Source organism: Sciurus carolinensis, chromosome 4 (assembly GCF_902686445.1).
Source record: "Sciurus carolinensis chromosome 4, mSciCar1.2, whole genome shotgun sequence".
Lineage (NCBI taxonomy): Eukaryota > Metazoa > Chordata > Mammalia > Rodentia > Sciuridae > Sciurus > Sciurus carolinensis.
In genome coordinates, this window is record NC_062216.1 from 102035649 (window position 1) to 102057252 (window position 21604).

General features: G+C 35.8%; 1 protein-coding gene across 5 annotated transcripts in view; it reads left to right on the plus strand.

The window, feature by feature from the left end:
• Positions 1-20225, plus strand: part of Cntn1 (contactin 1) — a 364554-nt gene extending 344329 nt beyond the window's left edge. For all 5 annotated transcript variants that reach the window (XM_047548775.1, XM_047548778.1, XM_047548779.1 and 2 more), the window contains one exon: positions 17664-20225. In XM_047548775.1, coding sequence (XP_047404731.1) covers positions 17664-17740 — 77 coding nt within the window. In that variant the 3' untranslated portion in view covers positions 17741-20225. The remainder of the gene's footprint in view (positions 1-17663) is intronic.
• The last annotated feature ends 1379 nt before the right edge of the window (positions 20226-21604 follow it).

The following is a 21604-nucleotide window of genomic DNA, read 5'->3' on the forward strand; positions in this document are numbered from 1 at the left end:
CTGTATCTTTAATTGGTATAAAGATACAATTAGGTTTTCTCACCTTTTTCTTGATGAAATAATTGAAATTCAAAGTTTAAGTAATTTTTCCACAGTCATATAGTTGATAAGTATCCAGAATTCATATGATTTAGTTCTAACACCAAAGTATGTGCTCTTAATCTCTACACTATGCCCAGATGTGATTAATTCCATATGGTTGATTAACAAGAACCTGATACTGGGACATGCCATGGCACAGCAGAAGAGAAACAAAGACAACCAGAAACACTCAGGCCATTCTATAAGTAATTACTATGTTGCAAAATAAATAGTGAAACCAGACAGGCAGAAGTGAAATTTATAGCACCCCACCTCCAAATCAAATTTTGTTAACTATAGGAGAAAGAACCTATAATTGCCTTGTCCATTATCTAAACAGAATGAACCCACAATATTCTTGGGGGAGGAAAAATTAAATAAACTCAGATGATTTTCTTTTAATTATCTAGAGTCCATCCATATAAGAGGAAAATTCTTCTGATTCACTTAAAAGCTAACATAGTCAAATTAAAATATTAACTAAATATATTCCTTAAAAGTAATAGATTATGATTACTGGTCTAAGATTATATTCCCTGCACAGTAAAAATGCAATCAACACATAAAGTAAGAAAGATGCTCAATAGTGCTTAACATCTTACAATTAACTGCAGGGGCAGAAATTTCACAAGTGAAAAAAAAAATATTGTCAAGGTCTGGTGTGCAGCAAGTTTCTCCAGTAGAATTCCGTTTTCTTTTTGTCTATATTATAAAATTGACCAATGATTAGCTAGCAAAGACATTCCTCAAATATGGAATATATGAAAGACCCTGTTTCATCATATTTCAGAATTGAAGTCTACAGTGTATGTTAAACTAACTACTTGATTTGGATCTACCAACAAGAGGGAATTTCATAGGGAAACTAATTTCATTCACTGCCTTTTCTCAGGAGAATGCTCTTTCCAGCATAAAGAAAGAAAGAGAATACATGGTAGAGCTACAGCAGAGGGGGGAAATCTAAAGCACGGCTTAGTGATAGAATGAAATTAGTTTTGACCATTAATCAATTCATTCAACAAAAATGTACTGAGCACCAAACTTGCATTAGATAGGAATTAGTCTTTGGAAATTTGAAGATCAATAAGAACATAGTCTCTATTCTCTATTTAAGGAGCCGTAAACTTAAAAGAGAATAAGGCAGGTGAAGAAATAATTGCAGCATGGTGCATTAAGTTTTGTAGAATCCAGCACAGAGAAGATAATTATTTCTATGCACAATTGTTTCAAGAAATGACACTTTTAGTGATTCCTAAAGATCCCTAAGACTTTTCCAGGCATAAAAAGCATAGAAGGACATTTAAGGAAACAAATTTAAGGAAAAATGCTGACTCTGGAAAAACATAAAAATGGTGTCTCATTCAGTGAATCTGGAAAGGAAAATTCAAAAACAAAGGTAGGGTAGATTTGAAAAAGCACAGGTTAGTCATACTGTGAAAAGGGAGCAGATTAATTTTGTTAGCTTTGGGGTTTTGTTTGTTTGTTTGTTTTTATTTAAGCAAGAGCTGATGAGGTCATTTCTAAGGCAGAGGCAATAGAGTGGAACTAAGATTCAAGAGCTGCTTTGGAAAATAAATCAATTGAACTTCATGTCCAAGTTGATATATTGCAAGTGAGAGGAAAAAAAGGGTTTTGAAAATGACTGTTTTCTATTATGAATAATTAAGTGCATGGTGATGTCATGAACTAAGCTAGGTAATGCAGAAGGATGGGCAAATTTTGTAAGAATAATGACAAAGTATGTGTGTGTGTGCGTGGGGTGGGGGAGGGAGGGAGGGAGGGAAAGAGAGAGAGAGAGAGAGAGGGAGGGAGTCCTGTGACAAACTCTAAATGAAAAATTCCAACCTGAGAAAACTAGGTAAGGTGAACAAGAATTAGGACAGCCCAGGTAAGATATACTATGTCAAAAGTGAATCATTGCTCTCAAACTTCTGACTTCAATAACATTTCTCTTAGAACCTCAAAGTTACATTATCAATTACTTCAAAATGCTTAGTATATCATCATTGATTAGCATTTAAAAATCCCTTTGTATAAAATTCAAGACTTATAAAGATAATAAGATACAAGTTGAAGAGATGAAAGGCAATAATGACTCTAAAAACTATGTAAATGAGTGACTGAGAGAAGAGCAGCAGTACTGTTAGAAATGCTGGTATTGAAAAGGCTTTCAATTCTCATCATCTGTGTGGGCATTGACTTGCTCAATATAAACAAAATGGTTTCTTAAAGAATTTCCCAGACTCCCTCGTGATTGGAAAGAAGTAACTACTCTGTTGATTTTGTTGACTCTGCAGAAGTGATAAAAGCTAACTTTTTTTTTAATCATTTTTTTTAATTCAAAAAGAATTTTAACAGCACTTTATATTTAAGGGTCCAATACCATGAAACTTTGATTAAGAAGTAGCCTTTTGGAAAAAGAAGAAATTCTCGAGAATATATAAACAGAACCAAGGAAATTCTGTACAGATACAATCTAAAGTAATTACAATTATTTTATACTGCTGGATGAGAAAGTGAATAAGCACATGTTCTTAGACATTCTTTAGAATAGTCAGTGTTCAGTTCTGGCCAGTAACTCCTTACACATTTCTGACCCTTTTCAGGACACGCTGAATTGTTTCTCCTGTAGTGCAAAGAGAACTGTAGGCTTGTTATGATCCTTTAATGGTCCCAGGGATTCAATGGATTTGGACAGTTTCTTTTAAGAACATCATGTGTGTAGAGGAAAACAGAGAGGCACTGATCTTTTTAATAGCTGAATCCTGCAGTGGGGCTCCAGGTATAGCAAATGATTTCTGGATCAAATAGGAAGGAAAATCATATGTACCAAGATATTATACTAAACAGGTGACTCATTCATTTATCATAGCCTCAAGGCCAAAGATAAATCAAGAGAAATCAAATGGGACTTTTTGCCCCAGTTTAAGACCTGGGAAAATTTCCAAGTTAGTCATGTCTCTGAATCACCACTTGGAACCAGTGGGGAAATAGGATTCTTGACTGCTGTGGCTATGGAGGCATTTAGATACCTGTAATAATCTCCAACTCTCAAATCATTACATTAAAGTAGGTAGAATCACTGCATTATCTAACAATATTAGGAGATGTTCAGGAAGAGGAATAGATGTTCAGGGATAGAGGAAAGGGCACTAGGCTTAGATTAAGGTTTGAGTTGAGTACCCAATTTGCTTTCTGCTAGGTGGGCATATGTGAGGCCTTGGACCCTCCTCCATAAATAAAGATAAAGATACATCAATTGTGCATTATACTGGTTAAATAAAATAAAATGTTCTAAGTGTCCTGAACAGAGTAGGCACTTACTAAGTGTTAAAAATTAAAGGAGTACATTGAACCAATATTTTTTAATGCATGTTATGGGTTAGACTGTCCAGAAAATTTAAGCGAAGTAATTTAAACAAATCTCCTTTTCAGTGTTCTCCTATCATCACTTTCAGCATTTTTAAATTTGGGGGTTTTCCTCATTGTCAGAGGAAGATTTTATTTTACAAAGAAAATCAGAAGTACATGTGAGATCAGAATAATTTCCAAGTAACACAACCACTTGGATGGCGGCTATAAATAAGGAGTCATATGAAACTGAATACTGCTTCTACTTTGGAACACACAACTCTGATGGACAGAAGTTTTTCTGGGTCATCCCACAACTTGCATCTTCCTGAAGGAGCTACTGTTCTAAATAAACTTAATAGGCCACATACTTACCCTTGCCTAGAATAGAAGATGAATTCTCTCACAAATATTGGTATGGTGATAGGTGTTCAAATACATGTCTCCCAAACATATTGCATCTCTCCTATAATTTTAGGGATTTCATACCATTTAGATTATCTCTGATGAGTAGTCATGACATCCAGCTTCATGATAGTCTAGGTCTTTAAGGTTCCATTATCTCATCTAGAAGTAAATTTTATGTCTTGCCATGGCCTCAAACATAGGTGTTAAAACCAGCAAATTTGTGTAAAAGAACTGTGAGGAATTCAGTGGGCTTTGTGGGAAGACATATCTGTTCCCTTTAGTTTGAATTTCTTTAGTTTAGATACATTTATATTAAGTTTAAAGAAAATCAATTCTCATGAACAGCTAATTTTATTCTATCTCTTTATGATCCACATGCCACAACAGTAGCCAGTCTCCCCCAAACAGTAAAAAGCAAAGAAATAGAACAAGGAAGTGGGAAAGAAGGAAGTGCAGGAGCCTATCCTTCTTTATCACTAGGTAGACCCACCTGTAGCTCCTGAAAATGTCCAGGAAGTCTTGGTCATGAAGATTTTCATCTGGTCCCTCCAGCCTGGCATGCAGGAGAAACCAGTAAGCTTGGTGCAGGAGAGTGCATCAATTCTTGAACCTTCTTTCTGACTCCACTTGTCCCTGTGCCTCAATACTAATTAGATGAAGGCAAGGTAGAAGTTGCAGAAGAATAATTTAATACTTTAAAAAAATATGGAAAAAATTAAATGGGCATCTGAAGTTCCCAGGCTCTCTAACTTCAAGCTAAGAGAAACTAATCCTGGTGGTAATTTGATATATTCCACAAAATTCAGGCTTACTACTGCAAAGAATGTTCTTTCAAATGGCTATTTTCATAACTAAATGCAAAGATTATTTAACACCCTTGCTCTGGTTGTTATCAAGTTAATCACAAATAAAGAAATTTAATATTGTTGCTATAGAATTTGTATGAGTCATGTTAATCACATGACAGCTCAGAAGGGTGTGGTTGCAACCAAACTGATAATACTGCTCTACCCTTCATGACATCATTGTATGAAGGAGACAGCGGATGGAGGGTACATGTGATGAGGAAGGGTTAAATAGCTAAGTCTTCCCTTTCTAAAAGATGTATGAATCAACATCAGTTGAGACATAGTAGATGTATGGTTGCAGAAAGTGTGTAAAAGTCATTTTGGAAGGGGTAATTGCAAGGAAAATGTGGAATGAATGTAGATTTTCTGGGGGGTCCATGTGACTTGCGAGATGCTGTATTTGAAATGGAACCAGTCAACAGTAAAGAGACGTTTCTCATTTTAAAAAAAGAAAAAGAATTTGTATAAGTTGAAAACGAACAAATCCATGAAACCCTTATGTATGCCATGCAAGAATTCTTTAGAACAGGATGCAGATACTGAGATCTGGGTCTCTTCTGTCTCCCTCCAGGCTTTCATTTTCTCACTAACTAATATTTTTTTAATGAACGTTTTTTTTCAACTTCACAACTAATGAATGTTCTTCACTGTGCATTTCTAATATTTTTAAAATTTAATTCTCACAAATATCTTACTATGTAAGTATACCCTCCCCATTTTACAGGTAAGGAAATGAACTCAGAGAGGAGGGTAAGTGCCTCTGAGGGGTCACATCCTCAAGTAAGTGACTGTGATATTCAAATTATATTCTCTCATCCCAAATCTCATGCCCCTGTGAAAATGCCACCTTGCATTTCTAAAGAAGTAGGTGTACCAATTTTAAAAGTCTTCATAATTATTGCCTTACCTTGCTCCCCCCACAAATATATCAAAATTGGGTTTTGAAGCATGTGCTTGTTGGAAAGGAGGTAGTTATAGGTTACTTTTATGTTTCCCAGAAAATAATTGGTAGTCATCTATTGCTAATGCTCACTCCTTGCTCAAAGAGGAAATGTATCCTAGCAATCTGGCATTCTTTGACAGGGAAAGGGCCAGAATCAACAGTGAGGAACAAACACAACTGCCAGGACCAGCTGCCAGCCAAACATGAACCTCTGCCAAAAAAATAAAAAAATCTATTTTGCTTGGCATAACGGTTCATAATTGCCAAACAAGTAGAAGCAGCAAGATTAGTAGGTTTCACTAGATTGAAAAAACCCACCAAAGCCACTGGTGCTTATATGACCAAGCTCTTAATGAATATTTATAAACTAATATCAACTTTGATTATCATAAATAAGGAGAAATATAACAAGTGTGTTTGTAGATTTCATGGCTCAGTGCATGACATTCTTAACTACATTATGGTTTGCTTAGATTCAGACTCATGGCCTTACTAGGAATCTTAAGACTAAAACACTGAACCCTATATTTTACAGAGGGAAAGTCCACATTCATGAGACATAAAATAGCCAAAGATCATGGCAGTGTCAGAACCATGTTTTGAGCCTAAAAAATTCTTTTTTCTGGTTATATAACTAGTTATTGACAAAACTATAAGTAGGCCTTAGGCTGCCTTTTTTCTCTCCATGTAGCTTAGTATTATACCATCTCAAAGAGGAATAAGGAGATAAAATCAGCAAAATCAGAATAAGCAGGGTGATATACAGATAACTGTAATGAGATATATATCCGAAGGCAAAAAAGAAAACAAAAATATCAAATATAGAAAAATCCTGCTCTACCTAAAAGTATAAATTAATTCTATTTTCTTATTTCTTTTTGGTTTCTTTTCTGGAAATTCTTAAAACCAACTAGGGTATCTATTACTTCATTTTGTTAAAATCAGAAAGTTAATATTGATAATAATTGATCAAAATCAAAAATGGTATGGACATTTTCCCCAAAAGAACTGTTGAAAGCAAGTCCAACTAATTCCCTAAAAAGACAATTTTAATTTTGAACTATTTTACTTCATTCATATTTAATAGGCAAATAATAGTAATATATATTATGGGATGCAATGTGATATTTTGATCTATGAACACATTATGTAAAGATTCAAACTAATTAACATAACCAAAACCCACATTTGTGTTTGTGTATGGGGGGGATGAGAATATTAAAAACTTAAGTTTTTCAAAATTTCTTCAGATTCTTAACAAGCATTAGAACACGTATAAAAAACAATTTTGGTACTGGTCTAAAAGAAATTTTAACATTAATCTCCCTGAACTGCAGGAATTTTACCACTGATATTTTCCCAGTTTTCAGGCAAGTAAATTTTCTACTTTGTAGGTTTGTAAGTTTTATATTTTATTGTTACTTTTGCTGTTGATGGAGTTTAGGCAAGATGAAGAATGGGATATGTACCTGGAAAGAAAAAACTGTGCAAGAGAAAACATACAAACACAAAAAGACAAAGACAAATTCTTTAAAAAATCTGTCAAATAATAATAATTCTAAGATTGTGTTGTCCCAGATATTTTGTAAAATCCCTGTGGTTAAGGCACATTTTAAAATTTATTTTTGTCTCAATAGCTTCAAATTGATCAAGTGTTAAATTCTGTAAGAAAACTAGACTACATGAATTTTTAAAAATTGCCTTTGTCAGAAGATTGATCCATCTCTTAGGTTGATTCAGTTCTGCCTCCTTTAATGTTTGTTTTTATTCCTTTCTACCACAAAAATTAAGTAATTATGTATCTAATTAATTTCCTCACCTAATCCTTACTGTGATCACGTAGAGCACAAATAAAATTAAATAATTTGCTGAAGGGTACATCTGGTGAATGACCCAGAAATACCCAACTTGTTGAGCTAAGTTCAAAAACAGAGCTCTTAAGCCTCTTTTAAATGTTTTTTTTTTTTTTTCAGAGTAAATTTTATGAGTGATTGAATTTGTAAATTGACAAACTCCTCTGCAAATAAATAAGGTCAGAAATGCTGACAGTTTCTAGTACTGCACCAGTCCTGAGTGAATCTCAGTGGTTTCTCCTGAAATGACTCTAGTTTGCTGAAATGCCTACGTTTTCTGTAGCTAATTAGATCACTCACTTTTATCTTGATTAGCCTCAAGCAGTTAAAAAGTAGGTAAAAGTAGAGAAAGGGAAGTTAGAGAGACTGTGAATAACTCAGGTATGTAATTCCCTGCAATACATTTTTGTACTTTACCACAAATTTGCCACAAAACATACTTTCCAAAGTTATAGACAGGTCATTCCTCTTATGACGTGCTCTTTGACAAAAGGGTTACTAGTCAACAACTTTGGAATACTGATTATCCAATATTGCTTTCAGTGATCTTGAAAAGAAACAGACCTCAATGGATCAGTGATGCTTTATTAAGCAGCAGAGGGGCACATTTTCAAAAGAAAAATGGCAACTGGTTACCATAGTGGTCTGAGTTTTACAGGGTTCAATGAGACTGAGTCATAGCAGAATGCATCAGGCCATCAGGGGGAACAGTTGTAGATATGGGGCACTGTGAAAGTCAGGAGCCCAAGGGTTGTTTTCCATATCCTTCATTCCAGAATCTGGAAAGGGATAATGAATAGGGGCATTGATATCACATCTGGCTGCTTCCTGCTGAAAGGGGTCAAGTAGGGGGACTCTCTTTCAAAGTTCTGGGGGAGAATATGGAGATCCTAGGGTTGAGGCTAAAGAGGGGTGTATATGGAAGGAGCTTCAAGGTCATTGTGGATGAACTCCCTTTTTGTGGTTTCAGAGAATCAGAGTGAGCACAGGAGGAGAGTGGCTTTAATGTGTTCCTGGGAGGTGGTTTGAGCTAAACAAGTCCCCTTACTAAGAAGATGTTTCTATATAAAATAAAAAATACAGGGAAGAAAGTCTATTATGAGAAATACGAATATTAAGGGTGATATAAGGTGGTATAACCAGGAGGTTCATCATTTTAGATCCCCCAATGAGGACCACCAGAAATCAGTTAGTTGCTGGAGGTCTTCAATAACCTGTCCTGATAATTCTTTGTAGTAATTAATTGAGGCTCTCAATCCTGTTGCTCCTGTGCCAATCCCAGTAGATATCTCTAGCCCTATGAGTAAGGGAATAAACTGATGGGCTCTCTTCTGTCTGGTGTACACCATTGTCAGGATAGGCAAACTTTGGTTGTTAGTTGAAATGGAAATTTGAGGAGTAAGAAAGACCAAAGTACAGAGTCCAGTCCAATTTTTGGTAGACAGTGGTAAATATGAGCCTTGCAAAGGAAATACACCTCAGAATTTGGGAGCACTGGGGCTTTGGGGCTGACACAAGTGTACATCTTAAGTTCCATTAAAAGAACTATTGTCTTTTCTTTTAAATGTTCAGGTATAGCTGTACTTTAGTTATAACTATTTTGCTAGGTGTTTAAGACAAAGATGGTCAAATTAACCTTGTTCCTATCTGTTGTTAAGAGTCAGCTGAGTTCCCTCAGGGGTTCACTCTTGGGAACTTGTGAGTAGCCTTTTAGCTCCTTTAGTGCCATCTGCCAGGGTAGGTCAGGGTCTCCTTGACCATGTGCCTCCCTTGGAAGCATTTGGATGTCTCCTTCTCTAATGAACCTCCTCTTTGCAGCATATGCACTGGTCAGCTTTCTGTTCTCCAGGGTCTCATCAATCTTCCCGATTAGGAGGTCATGGGGCCCAGAATTACAAAGTCCTTAGATGTAGGGAACATTCCTCAAGCTTATCTGACAGCAGTCACTGACACCTTGGTCTAAGTAAACCAAACAGTCTGAACAGAAAAACTGAGGTAATGGTAAAGACTCGCCATGGAATGGGTCTTTGCAGTTTCTGAGGCTGAGTTTGAGTTGAGGGGAGGCCTCGTTCTAACATGCATTTCAGAAAGCTGTGATGTGAACTCGCCCGCACTGCCTTGCCTCATGCTGTGTGCTGGAGCTTGCCATTCCCCCAGTCCTTTCTCAGACCTGTTGCTGGGCAGATTTGCTTCAGCATACTTGGTTTGTTTACCCTACCTGGACCCTTGACATATAGTTCACCTGTAAGCTGACTCTGTTATACTTTAACAAGCATGTTAATTGATTGGATAATGTCTATATATGTCATGTGCAACCCTAAATAAAATTAGATCCATGCCTTCAGAGCTCAATCTCCGATGCCTGAGTAAGCGCACTGGGTAAAGCTAGGTAGGGTAGGCATCGTCCATCCTCACCCTCAGCAAACCCATCTCTGAACGTTTACACTTAGAGATTTCCCTTGTTGAAGGAAAATCCTAGAAACAATGGATATTACATTGTAGACATTTTATAGAAACTAACACTCTGCTAATTGACTACCTAGAAAAATTTGTTAGTAATTTTAAAGACATCTTTAGTCTCATCCCTTCACCTAATTTAAATTGAATTTTTAAGTCATGTGAACTAAAAGGTATTTGGATCCCTTTTTATTTTAAATTTTGACTTATGAGCACTCATTTATCTACATGCCAATTTTGATGCCATGTACATAATATATGGACATAAGAACATATGTAGACACAACAACAAAATACACAGGTGTGCACATAAACATAAAACAGGAAACAATGATCTTGTAGTTGTTTATAGGTAGATCTCCACATGTAGGAGGCAATGTTACAGATGTTTATTAAAACCATTATTAGATTTAAACTGTTAGAAATTAAAACAGAGCTTATTAGACTTTCACATTATGACTTAAATGCAGAGACCTATGCAATTGGAAATTATAGGTATAAAGTCTAAGAACCATGGTGGCCACTAAAATCAGGTGTCCTCAAAGGCTATCAGATTTATTGTCAACATCACCATGTCCATGTCCTTTTTTTAGGATTTTGTAAAAGGAGATTCTACAATGTATTTGAGAGCTTACCCTTGAAAATCTGGCCTCTAAACAAAGACAGAGTGTAAAATTTTCTCTAGTTAGGTAAAATAAGACTGGTCAGAAAGAATATTTTAAACTAGGCATGCAGAATCAAATGTGAATTCACCATAAAACCATGAGCTCAAAACTATAGAATTTTTAAAATCAGAAGTTCTAAAAAAATAGCAGTAATTAATAAAGGAACATGCAGAACATCTTTAATCAGATCAGAGTACACTTTGGATCACATAAGAGTCAGTTCAGATATTGAAAGAGTGAGAGAGTTGTGAAATCCTTAGGTAAAGATTCTCAAGGTACAGAAGACTTATATGAGATCATTTCATTTTCCCTCCCTGTGTTGTAGTGTTTAGGGAGGAACTTGTTAAAAGAGCAGCATGGTAGATTTAGAGGAGATAAGATAGTCAGTTATTTAGGTCCCACAAGCAGCTTGAATTTAAAAGTGACACGTTTTCCCCCCTTTGGTTTCAACTGGTTCTTTGCAAGTCTTGTCAATCTTGCAAACTCCGCAGATTCTGTAAGCCTTGGAGAGATAGAGATCTGGCAGAATCTAAGAAGGAAGGGAAGCCCCTGTTTGAGTGAAACCTCATGCATGGGGCATTTTAACCATTTTTAATTTCCCCAGTTGGTAATCAGGACAGGTTTGGATGCAGAAAATTCACCAGTTTCTGCCTTTTCTTCCATGACCTCTGACTGGGGTCTCACCCAGAATGGAGGATACTAACTTCTTGGTAACTGTTTTAATTTAAGGGAGGACATTTGTCAGCTAGTTGTGCCCTTAAAATTTCTTACATGTTCCCTTTGTCCTTTTGGAAATTCATACTCACAAGACCATGATTTCATATTATGCTCCTCAATTTGAAGTGGGAGGTAAGCCCATTAGTGCTCTGGGTGATATCTCCACTAGAGATGATAAATAATTCAGATTCCTGAAATAGGACATATAAGGGGTAGTTTACGCTAATTGAGACAGATTTTCTGGTTTTTTTCCTGCCAGACAGGGGGAATAAAAATGAAAATGAGTCTTGTGAGAGTCTAGAGAAGGTAGTCTAACTCTTTTAAAGTTAGAGGAGCTCTATCTGGAGAATTTCTCATAATGCTTCCCTGTTTCAGAGTCAGACAATATGGACAGAATTGAGGTCAAATCATTTCTATAGAGGAGAGATTGCTTGAGTCAGGTTCTGGGGATTATTGGGTCACCTGTTTCCCAAAGATGAGATCAGACTAAGATTTTATCTCAGGATCCAAGATTGGGGTGAAGGTGCCTTGCACCATAAGGTCAAGTCCATCAGAAACAGAAAGGCAGATAGTGGTCAATATTTGGTACCCCTGTGGGCTGTTGGGGTCAGACTCAGGGCATGAGATCTTCATGCAGTGCTGGGGAGTGGCCCCCACCAGCTGCCTTCTGTTGTCTCAAGCCTTCCTCTGACCCAGGCATCAAATTTCTCCCACAGGAAAATAAAACAAAAAACAAAAAAAACAAACAACAACAACAATAACAAAAACCTGAAGCAAGTCAGGACCCACATTCTTAACCTACCTCTTATCAACATTATTTTGGGCCTGCATTTCTCCTGCAGTAAACAGGTAGTTTGTTAAGGAATGTGGCATATCCCAGGCAGGGTTGCAGACAAATTGCTTCTTGGAAAAGAAAGCATGTGGGAATCAGCACAGTGGACCCATTTGATAGAATTATTATATACAACACTTGGCTTTTATAATGCCACAGATGTTCTCACAAGCTGTAGTTAAGAAGTCTAATGACATTTGATTTTTATAAAATATCTTTCTTTTTGGCATTACCTCTGTGTTTAGTAGAGATCCCTTTATCTGTGTCAATGAGGACTTTCTTAGTAAAGTTAGTTAGGACTCTTATGCACCACTTTACATCTTTTTAGGCTAACATGAGGGACAAATACTGAGTCTAGATAATCATACTAACAAGTACAGAAACACAGATCAAGCCTGCCTATGTTGGAGGTAAGGAGGATTTGTAGGTCTCCAACTGACTCAAAAAAGCTTGTGACTCTGGTAGTCTCTTTTGATAGTATCAGGCACTCCTATTTATGAAACTTTCATTTATAGCCTGCAGATTGACTTACTTTTGGTGGGAGTTCATCTGCTATTTCAGGGGCAGTAAGTGAAGAAGAGGGCTGGGGGTCAGGACCTGATTTAGGGGAGTTATGGAGTGGGGAGTCAGCAAGAATTAATGGTATAGCAGAGCAAGATTGGCATAATGAGGGCCTTGAGCAAAGATAAAAGAAAGCTTGGAAGTAAGGAACCTCAGGCCATTTGCCATTTAATTAGAAGAAAAATGTCTAAGTCTTAGAGGATTTGAGGGTCCAAGATCCCAAATTTAGGCCTCTGATGCAGGTTGTCTAAAATTCAATATGCTCAGTTTATGCTGTTGTTTTACTTTGTTTTTTATTCAACTACTCTTTCAAAAAATAAAATATGCAGGTCCAGAGCAAGAAATAATCATTCAGATGTTGTGTGAAAAGCTACCACTTTCTTGGAGTTTTCTACTGTCTACATATTTGCTGAAGTGCTTTACAGAAAGAAGCTATTTTCAGGCTGTGATAAGCAGAACCCCATGTGTTCTATGGAGTGATTGAATGGCAGGGGCAGAGTATAGCTGCAAGCTTGAACACAGATAAGGCAAAAACCTGGCAGTGTCCTGCCCACAGACCCATCTTTCAATAAAGCATCCCTTTCCTATCTAGTTCAATAATGGGCTTCCACTGTTTATGAAAGAAAGAGTTTATGTTGTACATATATAAGACTTTGATAGATATGTTCTCAATTCTCACAATAAAGCCTAGAGACATATTGTTATTCCCATTCCATGGCTGAAGGAACTAAAGATTACAGAACATACATCCTCAAGATTGTCCAGTCAGCAAAAGGCAGAGACAGGGTTTGTACTTCAACTGGCCTCAGAGCCCTCTACTTGAGCTGCCATGTGAAGCTGTTCCCAGCACACCCTCACCGCTCCTACTAAGACCAGGGAAATCGCCGCTTGTTTATTGATCCTCATATGTGCCAGTCTGTTCTGTTAAAACTTAACTAAAAACCAAGCACACATCTGTTTTCTGACAAATAGCCAGACAATGTTAACTGAATGCAACAAGGAAACACACTGAGCAATCATGAAATCTCACTCACACATGAGTGAGAAGGACCTAATGTAAGATTTGAGTTCCTGCCAACAAATTCTGAGGAGGACCTAAGAAAGTTAGCAGTCAGTTCTGGATTAACTTCTGCTTCTGAGGTAGGAGGAGAAGTGGGGATTAACTATGGTCAGGAGGGGAGGGCAGGTTAGTGGTTGGGTATCCCTACTAACAAATGAGAGAGTAAAGCATTGCTGGGCCGTCATTGTAACAGTACGCTATCCACTCAAGGAAGAATTTATCATCGCCTTTTATAGCTGCTGTGTCATCTTGGAAGAGCCTCCTGTCAACTTCGCAGCTGGCATTATTTTTGTCTCTTTACTAACCTGTATAAAGAGAGGTGACTTTGTTCTTTTCCTGTCTGAGCTAATTTCACTCTTTCAGTCCCAAAGTTTTGCTCTTTCTCCTTTCTAAACTTGCTGTCCCGGTAGGGGTTTCATTGGACTCAAAAACTTGTGAGATCTGATGTATACTGAGCAAACCTCTTAGTACAGGGATCAACTATCTTATCAGAATGCTTTCTTTCCTAAGCCCAGGGAGATTGTAAGACCTTGGAAAAGTCAAAAGTGGCCTTGCAAGACAAGCTGGACAACCCTAGGACTTAGCAAAATTAATGCCTTCTGATGGTGTAGATGATGAATATCAACTCTCTGATTGGAAAAAAAAAAAAAAAAAAAAAACTATTTCCTGAGGAAAATCTTTCAAAGAAAGGGGTAACCCTCTGCCTTACCCCTTGTCTCTAAAGGTTAGAGGTATCATGATATAAAAATAATTAAAATAAAGAGAAAGAGTGACAGAGAGAGAGAGAGAGAGAGAAATATCAAAAGTTTGATTGAGGTCACAGTGGTGTCCCTTGTCTTCCTCCTTAGATCTCCTTACCCCACCCACTTGCTGTTTTCCCTCATGCCTTGTACTTGGATATCTATCAGAAGAGTTTCCTGTCTTGCTAATGAAAACATGATTCAATTATATGTCATTATGGTTTGAATAATTTCTATATACTGGGCTTGAAGTTGGTCAACATAGCTGCATTGATTTGGATGTACGTAGCCTCTTTCCTGAAGTTGTTCACAAACTAGTGACATTAACAATTGTGAACTCAAACAAAAAAATGATACCAGAAAAAGAAAAATCTCTATATGATGTCACGATCGTTAACTAAGCAGTAGCAACTTGGATTGGACCATAGTAATCAAATTTAAGCCTCAGAAAGGAGATACCACTAAAACTGAGAAGAACAGTTCTCTGCTTAGCAAAAAGACAACTTAACTTTTAAGTGAAGTAATGTTTAATTGAAACTTCTGCTCTCAATCTGTATTTCCCTCCGGCAAGAACCCTTCCTGAAGAAAGTAATAAGTCTGAGAGTTTAGGTTAAAAAAAAAAAAATAGCAAGAAAATCTAATGGAATAGATAGTACTCTAAATTAGTTTTACATTTCTTCTAGGGAAAAAATGATTCACATGACTGATGATTTGTTCATATTTAACTTTCATCAAATTCATGAAAGGCAAAATATATATTTAGTATATACCATCTATGAACTAGAATTATTCTTGATAGCAGTAATATATATTTTGTGAGATATGTAACCAAAATATATTGAAAATCCCTCAAGAATATATAGACCCCACATTTATAATGACTTTAAATAGTAATTCAATCAAGCTTCCAGTTTCTGCTTGGAATGGAGAAGAGAATTGAATATGAAGACCACAATTACACAAGCATGAGCCATTAGAGAAATTAAATATAACACACATAAACATGAAGAGTTTATTTAAATAAATCAAATATCCTGATGTCGAAGCCACAAATTATGAAATTGTGTTTGGTTTTCATACTAACACAAAAACTTCAAAATCACATCCATAATTGACTAAACTTCTTTCTGCAGCCACAATTTATACAGTGCCAAGCCACATACTCAGGCAAGCACATAAATGCATACCCATTGCTGATGTAATTTGTGGTCACAGGATAGACCATTGTAGAAACCCTGTACTCATCCTCAGACAAAGGTCTTTGGCGGGGGGGGGGGGGGGGGGGGGGGGGGGGGGTGTCTTAATTTGGGTCAAACATTGAAAACTGAATGTTTTACTGTCTGATTTAGGTTTGTTATTAGTCAACTATCAGAATAACATTATGTATGCATTATAGTATTTTTTAAAAAGTTGTGTAGAAAAATAGGTCTAAAAAGTCTACAAGAATGCAAAGACCTCTCTCAAACAGTTTAGGAGGTAGCCATGTTTCCTCATATGGCATTTATTTTCTTTCTGTGCCCTTGTCTTGACACATTAAGAGTAGGGTGCAGTGTCCTTATGCATTTCCGAAATTGGTCCCTTCCTAAAGTTATCTGTGGGATAGTGACAGAGAGGTAGAAAGAACATGGCCTTTGGAGCTGAACAAATCTGAGGTCTCTAGTGGTGGCTGGTCTGGTTCTCTGGGCTCTAGTGGTGGCTGGTCTGAATCTAGGATACAAAATCTATAATATCAGGATAATAAAATGAAGAGACTTTAAATTAATTGTGTGTGTGTGTGTGTGTGTGTGTATAAGGGGGTGGGGAGAGAAGAGGACCAACAGGGAGTCTATTTTGTTGCAGTGAATCTGCATTACTAAGGCTCTAAGAAGCTGTTGAAGGCCCATTTATATTGCTCTTAAAATTTTGTCCTCACTTTCTGACCCTCACTGTCCTGCTTATTTCTAAGATCACTTTATCTAGGTATGTCTAAATATACTTTTCGTTATGTTTTCCATGCAGCCAGCAGGGCAATGGTGGAATGTAGGCACGCAAACACTCTTATCTTCCCCTTAGAGGGAGCACAGATGTGATTGTAATGCCTAGATCTTCAGGAGAAATGCTCTAAATCTTCTTGAATGTAAGAGGTTACAAAGAATGGGTTGGTTTGGGGCATTTTTAATGTTAGATAATAATGTTTAAGTTTTCCAATTTAGAAAGTAAACTTCTAAAAATTGACAAAAATCTATTATCTTTGCAAACTGTTGACTATAGTTTTTAGCCCTTCTCTCATTCCAGCAAGTTAGTTTCTAAAATGTGTGGAAAATGGAAACAAACAGTAAACCTTTTTGTCAAGAGTTCTAGAGAGAAAAGCACATGGGCCAAGAACTTACTTACAACAGAAGTAGTCCTTCTGGGTAAAATGCAATATCAATTCATATGTGTTCATAGCATGTTACATCATTTTTATTTTTATCTCACAAAATAATACCTCAGAGCAATTGTTTTTTAGCTAAAAAAATTAAAGAAATTAGTGTTATTAGAAATGCCTTTAAGTCTTTGTGTAAGTACCTAAATGTCTTAAAATCATTGGAATATGGAATTATGCAAGATCTGTCTAGTACACCTCTGATATCATTATCCCAGGTAACATTATCAGTTTGTTGTTGTGGTGGTTGCTTTTTGTTTTTGCAGTGCTAGGGACAAAACCCAGGGTTTTGTGCATGCTAGGCAAGTATTCTACAAATGAGCCATATCCCCAGCCCCATTATTAGTATTTGTTGCATTTCTTTCTTATTACTAAAGCCTTTTTATTTTATTTTTGTACTTATTCATATATACTTTTTCTTGATCTTTTGCCTTCTGGTAGGAATTTGGGACTGTTGTAACATAGGAACAGCATAATCATTTCTGAGCTTATTATTTTCCATAACTACTTTAAACTTGATATAAAAACAGTCCACATGGCCTCCTTCCTTCCTCTCTTCCTTCCTTCCTTTCTTCCTTCCTTCCTTCCTTCCTTCCTTCCTTCCAATCACTAATAAAAGAAAACAGTTTGTTAAACAAAGCATTTGGTTTTCAGGGCAACACAATCATGCCTTCCCAAGCAGACTAAATGAGCAATAGTGACTAATCAGTGAAATAATAAGCATGTGTTTGGTTTTCTTGTAGGTACATCCACCCTATCGTCAAGTTTTCTTGGCTTACTGCTGCCTGCCGTTGGCATCCTTGTCTACTTGGAATTGTGAATGTGGTGTGAAAGCTGCTGTTCCCAACCCAGCTCAGAGGATACCCCTCATCCTGGGATAACTACAATTCCCACCAATTCCTGCGGCTTCATCCTAAGCCAAAAAAATTTTACTTCAACAAACTATCCAACTGATTTCCAACATACTATGACTGAGGCATTCAGGAACCCCTGCATCCAAAAGAAAAAAACTTTTAAATGGATATAAAATGATTTTTAACTCGTTCCAATATGCCTTATAAACCACTTAACCTGATTCTGTGACAGTTGCATGATTTAATCCAATGGGACAAGTTACAGTGTTCAATTCAATACCATAGGCTGTAGAGTGAAAGTAAAATCACCATACACAGGTGCTTTAAATTTAATAACAAGTTGTGAAATATAATAGAGGTTGAAATGTTGATTGTATGTGGTAAATGTAAGAGTAATACAGTCTCTTGTACTATCCCCTCTGTTTTGGGTCCTGCATCTTTTTGAATGGCCCCTATCATTCATAACATTTTAATTTTTTTCTGAAAAAAAATAGAACATGACAGAAACATTTCAACATAAATTCCATTACCAAATCACTTTACTGAATGAGCTGAAAGATTTTGACTATTGAAAACCAAATTCTAGAACTTACTATCAGTATTCTTATTTTTGAAGTAATTTTCTAAATATTTCATTTTCAGAATCAGTAATGCTTTTCAGTTAGTTTTCTAATGGTACACATACCATATGAAGATTTTTTTACTTTTGTATTCTACTCTGAAGTTATTTTATGCTTTTCTTATCATCAGTATCAAACCTCAAAAACCACAGCTCTTATCTGAGGTGTCATCATGTTGCTGTATTTATTCATATGTGGAATGACGAATTTTGAGGAGTGCTTCCATTTTTTTATTAAGATGTGAGTCTTTATATAGTAGGAATAAATGACAGTTAAGTGAATATCTGAATTACCTAATAATATTCTAATATCTTGTTTTTGTGCTTCATTCCTAAGTATAATCTCTTTTTTAATTGAAGGTATGAAATCAAGACATCACCTGTAGGTTGAAGAAGCTACAGTATTCTTTTAAAAATATAAAACAAAACTTAGTTTTAAGCTCATTTGCCACTTCAATGCCATACTGACAAATGGCTAAAAATACCAAATTGATATGTTGTTAATGGTACTTTAAAGATTATGCAAAACTGGAAGACCAGAGGGAGACAGAAGATGTATCTGTCTGATGGTGTCTCCCAAGTGTTGGTGCTTAAGGCTTTTAATAAGTTGTGAAAAGAAGGGTGCACATTTCTTCATTCTCCACGGTGTGTATGGAAATGTGTCTGAGTGTGGATGTGAGAGCTCGGGAAATAAAGAATTAGCTGGCTCATGAAATAGTGCAATGTTTGATGCTTCAGGAGGTATGATCCTATTTATTAGCACAACCTTGCTAGCTAATTAGAGATAGAGTTTATCTTTTTAGAAAGGATACCTTATAGGTTCATAAAAGATATTTACAGGAAGCAAAATAAATCTATTACTACTTTACCCCCTATCTTTAATTTGTATAATTTTTGTACTATATATCTATGTGTAAATGTTTAGAGTCTTCATTATGAAAATACCGATAAATATTTCATTAATTTACATTTATCTCTTTGTTATAAAATGAAACTTTTTAAAATCAACTAAATGAATGACTGCCCAGTGGAAGTATGTCAACAGTCTTAAGATCATTACCAGGTTTCATAAAATATTTAATTATTTAGAAAAGAAAATGACTTCATACTTTAAAGGAAATGAATACTCTGTAAGCCTTCTGTATAAATGTTGGTGTTTCATTGTTTCACTATGGGGTTTTCCTTTTGCAATGTGACCCACGTTGGGCATTTTTATATCAACAGCAACTACATCTTTTGCCAAATGCATGCTTGCCTTTTTATTTTTAAATGTAAGGTAATAAAGAGCAAAGCTGGCTAGATTTTTGCATGAAATGGTTCTGAGAGGTAAGAAGAAAACAGACTTTGGAGGTTTTTAGTTTTAAATTTGTGACAGATAAAGTAGACTAAAATATCTCATATACTGATAACTTAAGCTTTTCATTTCCTCATACAATTGTACGAATTTGACTGGGACCATCAGTTTTAAACTGTTGTTGAACTAACTAATGTATCATATGCTTTAAGATGCAAGATTCTTAATTAAACTTTATATAGATATAGAAACATCTGTGGTTTCTTTGTATTCAGGAAAGGTGGTAGTAGTTTTATTTGATACTGATAAAATATTGAATTGATTTTTTTAGTTATTTTTTATCATTTTTCAATGGAGTAGTATAGGACTGTGCTTTGTCCTTTTTATGAATGAAAACAAATTATAAAGAAATAAATGTCTTACTGTTACCCAAAACATAACAACTGTCCTTTCAATTTACCTAAAGTTTAAATTCATTTTTAGAAGGTTTTCATTTTAAGTTCAATAGCATGGAATAAATATTAATGGTGAAGCAACAGTTCAATGTTGATATGGTTCACTGTTTTAAAAATAAAGTAGACATGCACAGACAAAAACAGCCAGCAGCATTGTTACAGTGAAATAGGATCACCCAGTAAGTCACTTCGACTCCTGGAGATGCCCATGAATATCACTCATCTGCAGCAGACTGAGAAAATAAAGGAGACTGGTAGATCTTGAATGAGCTGAGATACTAAGAAGAATTTGCATAAAACTATGAACCCACAGGCAAGGAGTCTGAAACAGGTAAAGTCTTTTTCTGTGTCCTAAGAAGGCTGGACCCAGATTTCTGAATCTCAGGGCTTCGTGAGCTCTGCCTTTCCTTTTTCCCAAGTGTCCCTATTGTGATTTCTCTTTGGCATTCTGACCTCCCTTCCTGATTCATGAAACATGCTTCACCATGAATCCTGGTTTTCCTTTTAAGCCCTGCTTCCATTACTAGACCAAAAGTATTAGGTTACTTCCTAATTCTAAAATTTTGTTTTTGGTATTTGACCTTCAACTGACCTCAGCTCAAATTTTTCCAGGCTTTGGGAGATCAAAGTTTTCATTGAGAGTACCTTCTATTTAAGCATTTCTCAAAACTGGGTGACCATCAGAATTTTCAAATTCTCGAGAAGTTGAAAAAACAAAATGGTTTCCCTTGGCCTCAGTCTGAATTTTCCAAATCAGAATCTGGGGAGTGAGATACAGGAAGCTAATTTGGGGGATGGGCAGCAATGTTTAGGAGTGTTTGATAAGAGGTCAGATATGAGAATCAGATTTTTCATGATTACTATAAGCTCAACTGACAGTTTTAACTAAATAAAGAAAATAGTTCAACATAATATATACATAATATAAATACACCTGAAGACAAAAATCCATATTAACTTGCCTAAAATGCTTATGTGCTTATGACTTATCTTTACCTCTACATCATAAGTATCAAAGTGCTATGTTTTCTATAACAAAAATATCCCTTAATTTGTTTATATCTGAAATGCAGGTAACAAATATTCCTTAAATTTCTTTTCTAAAGCAATGTTGATTTTCCTTATGTTTTCTTTTTTTCTTCTCTTTTTATTTCCTCAATGACACTTAGAAAATTAATTAAAATTTAATCATTTTCTGAATCTATAATCCTTTGGAGGTTATTAAAAACAAAAATAATGATGAAAGGTGCCCCTCTTCCAACTTCAGAAATTGTTTTTCTCTGAATAGAAATATGATTTTTAATAGGTTGACTTCATAAATTAGTTTATGGCGGGTCAAAATTACATTTATAAATTATCTATTATGTTTTAAAAACAGATTCCTCATTTTAGTAACTAGGAATACATTTGCTATTTGGGGTAATGAATACCAGTACCTGCAATACCATTACTAATTTGGATT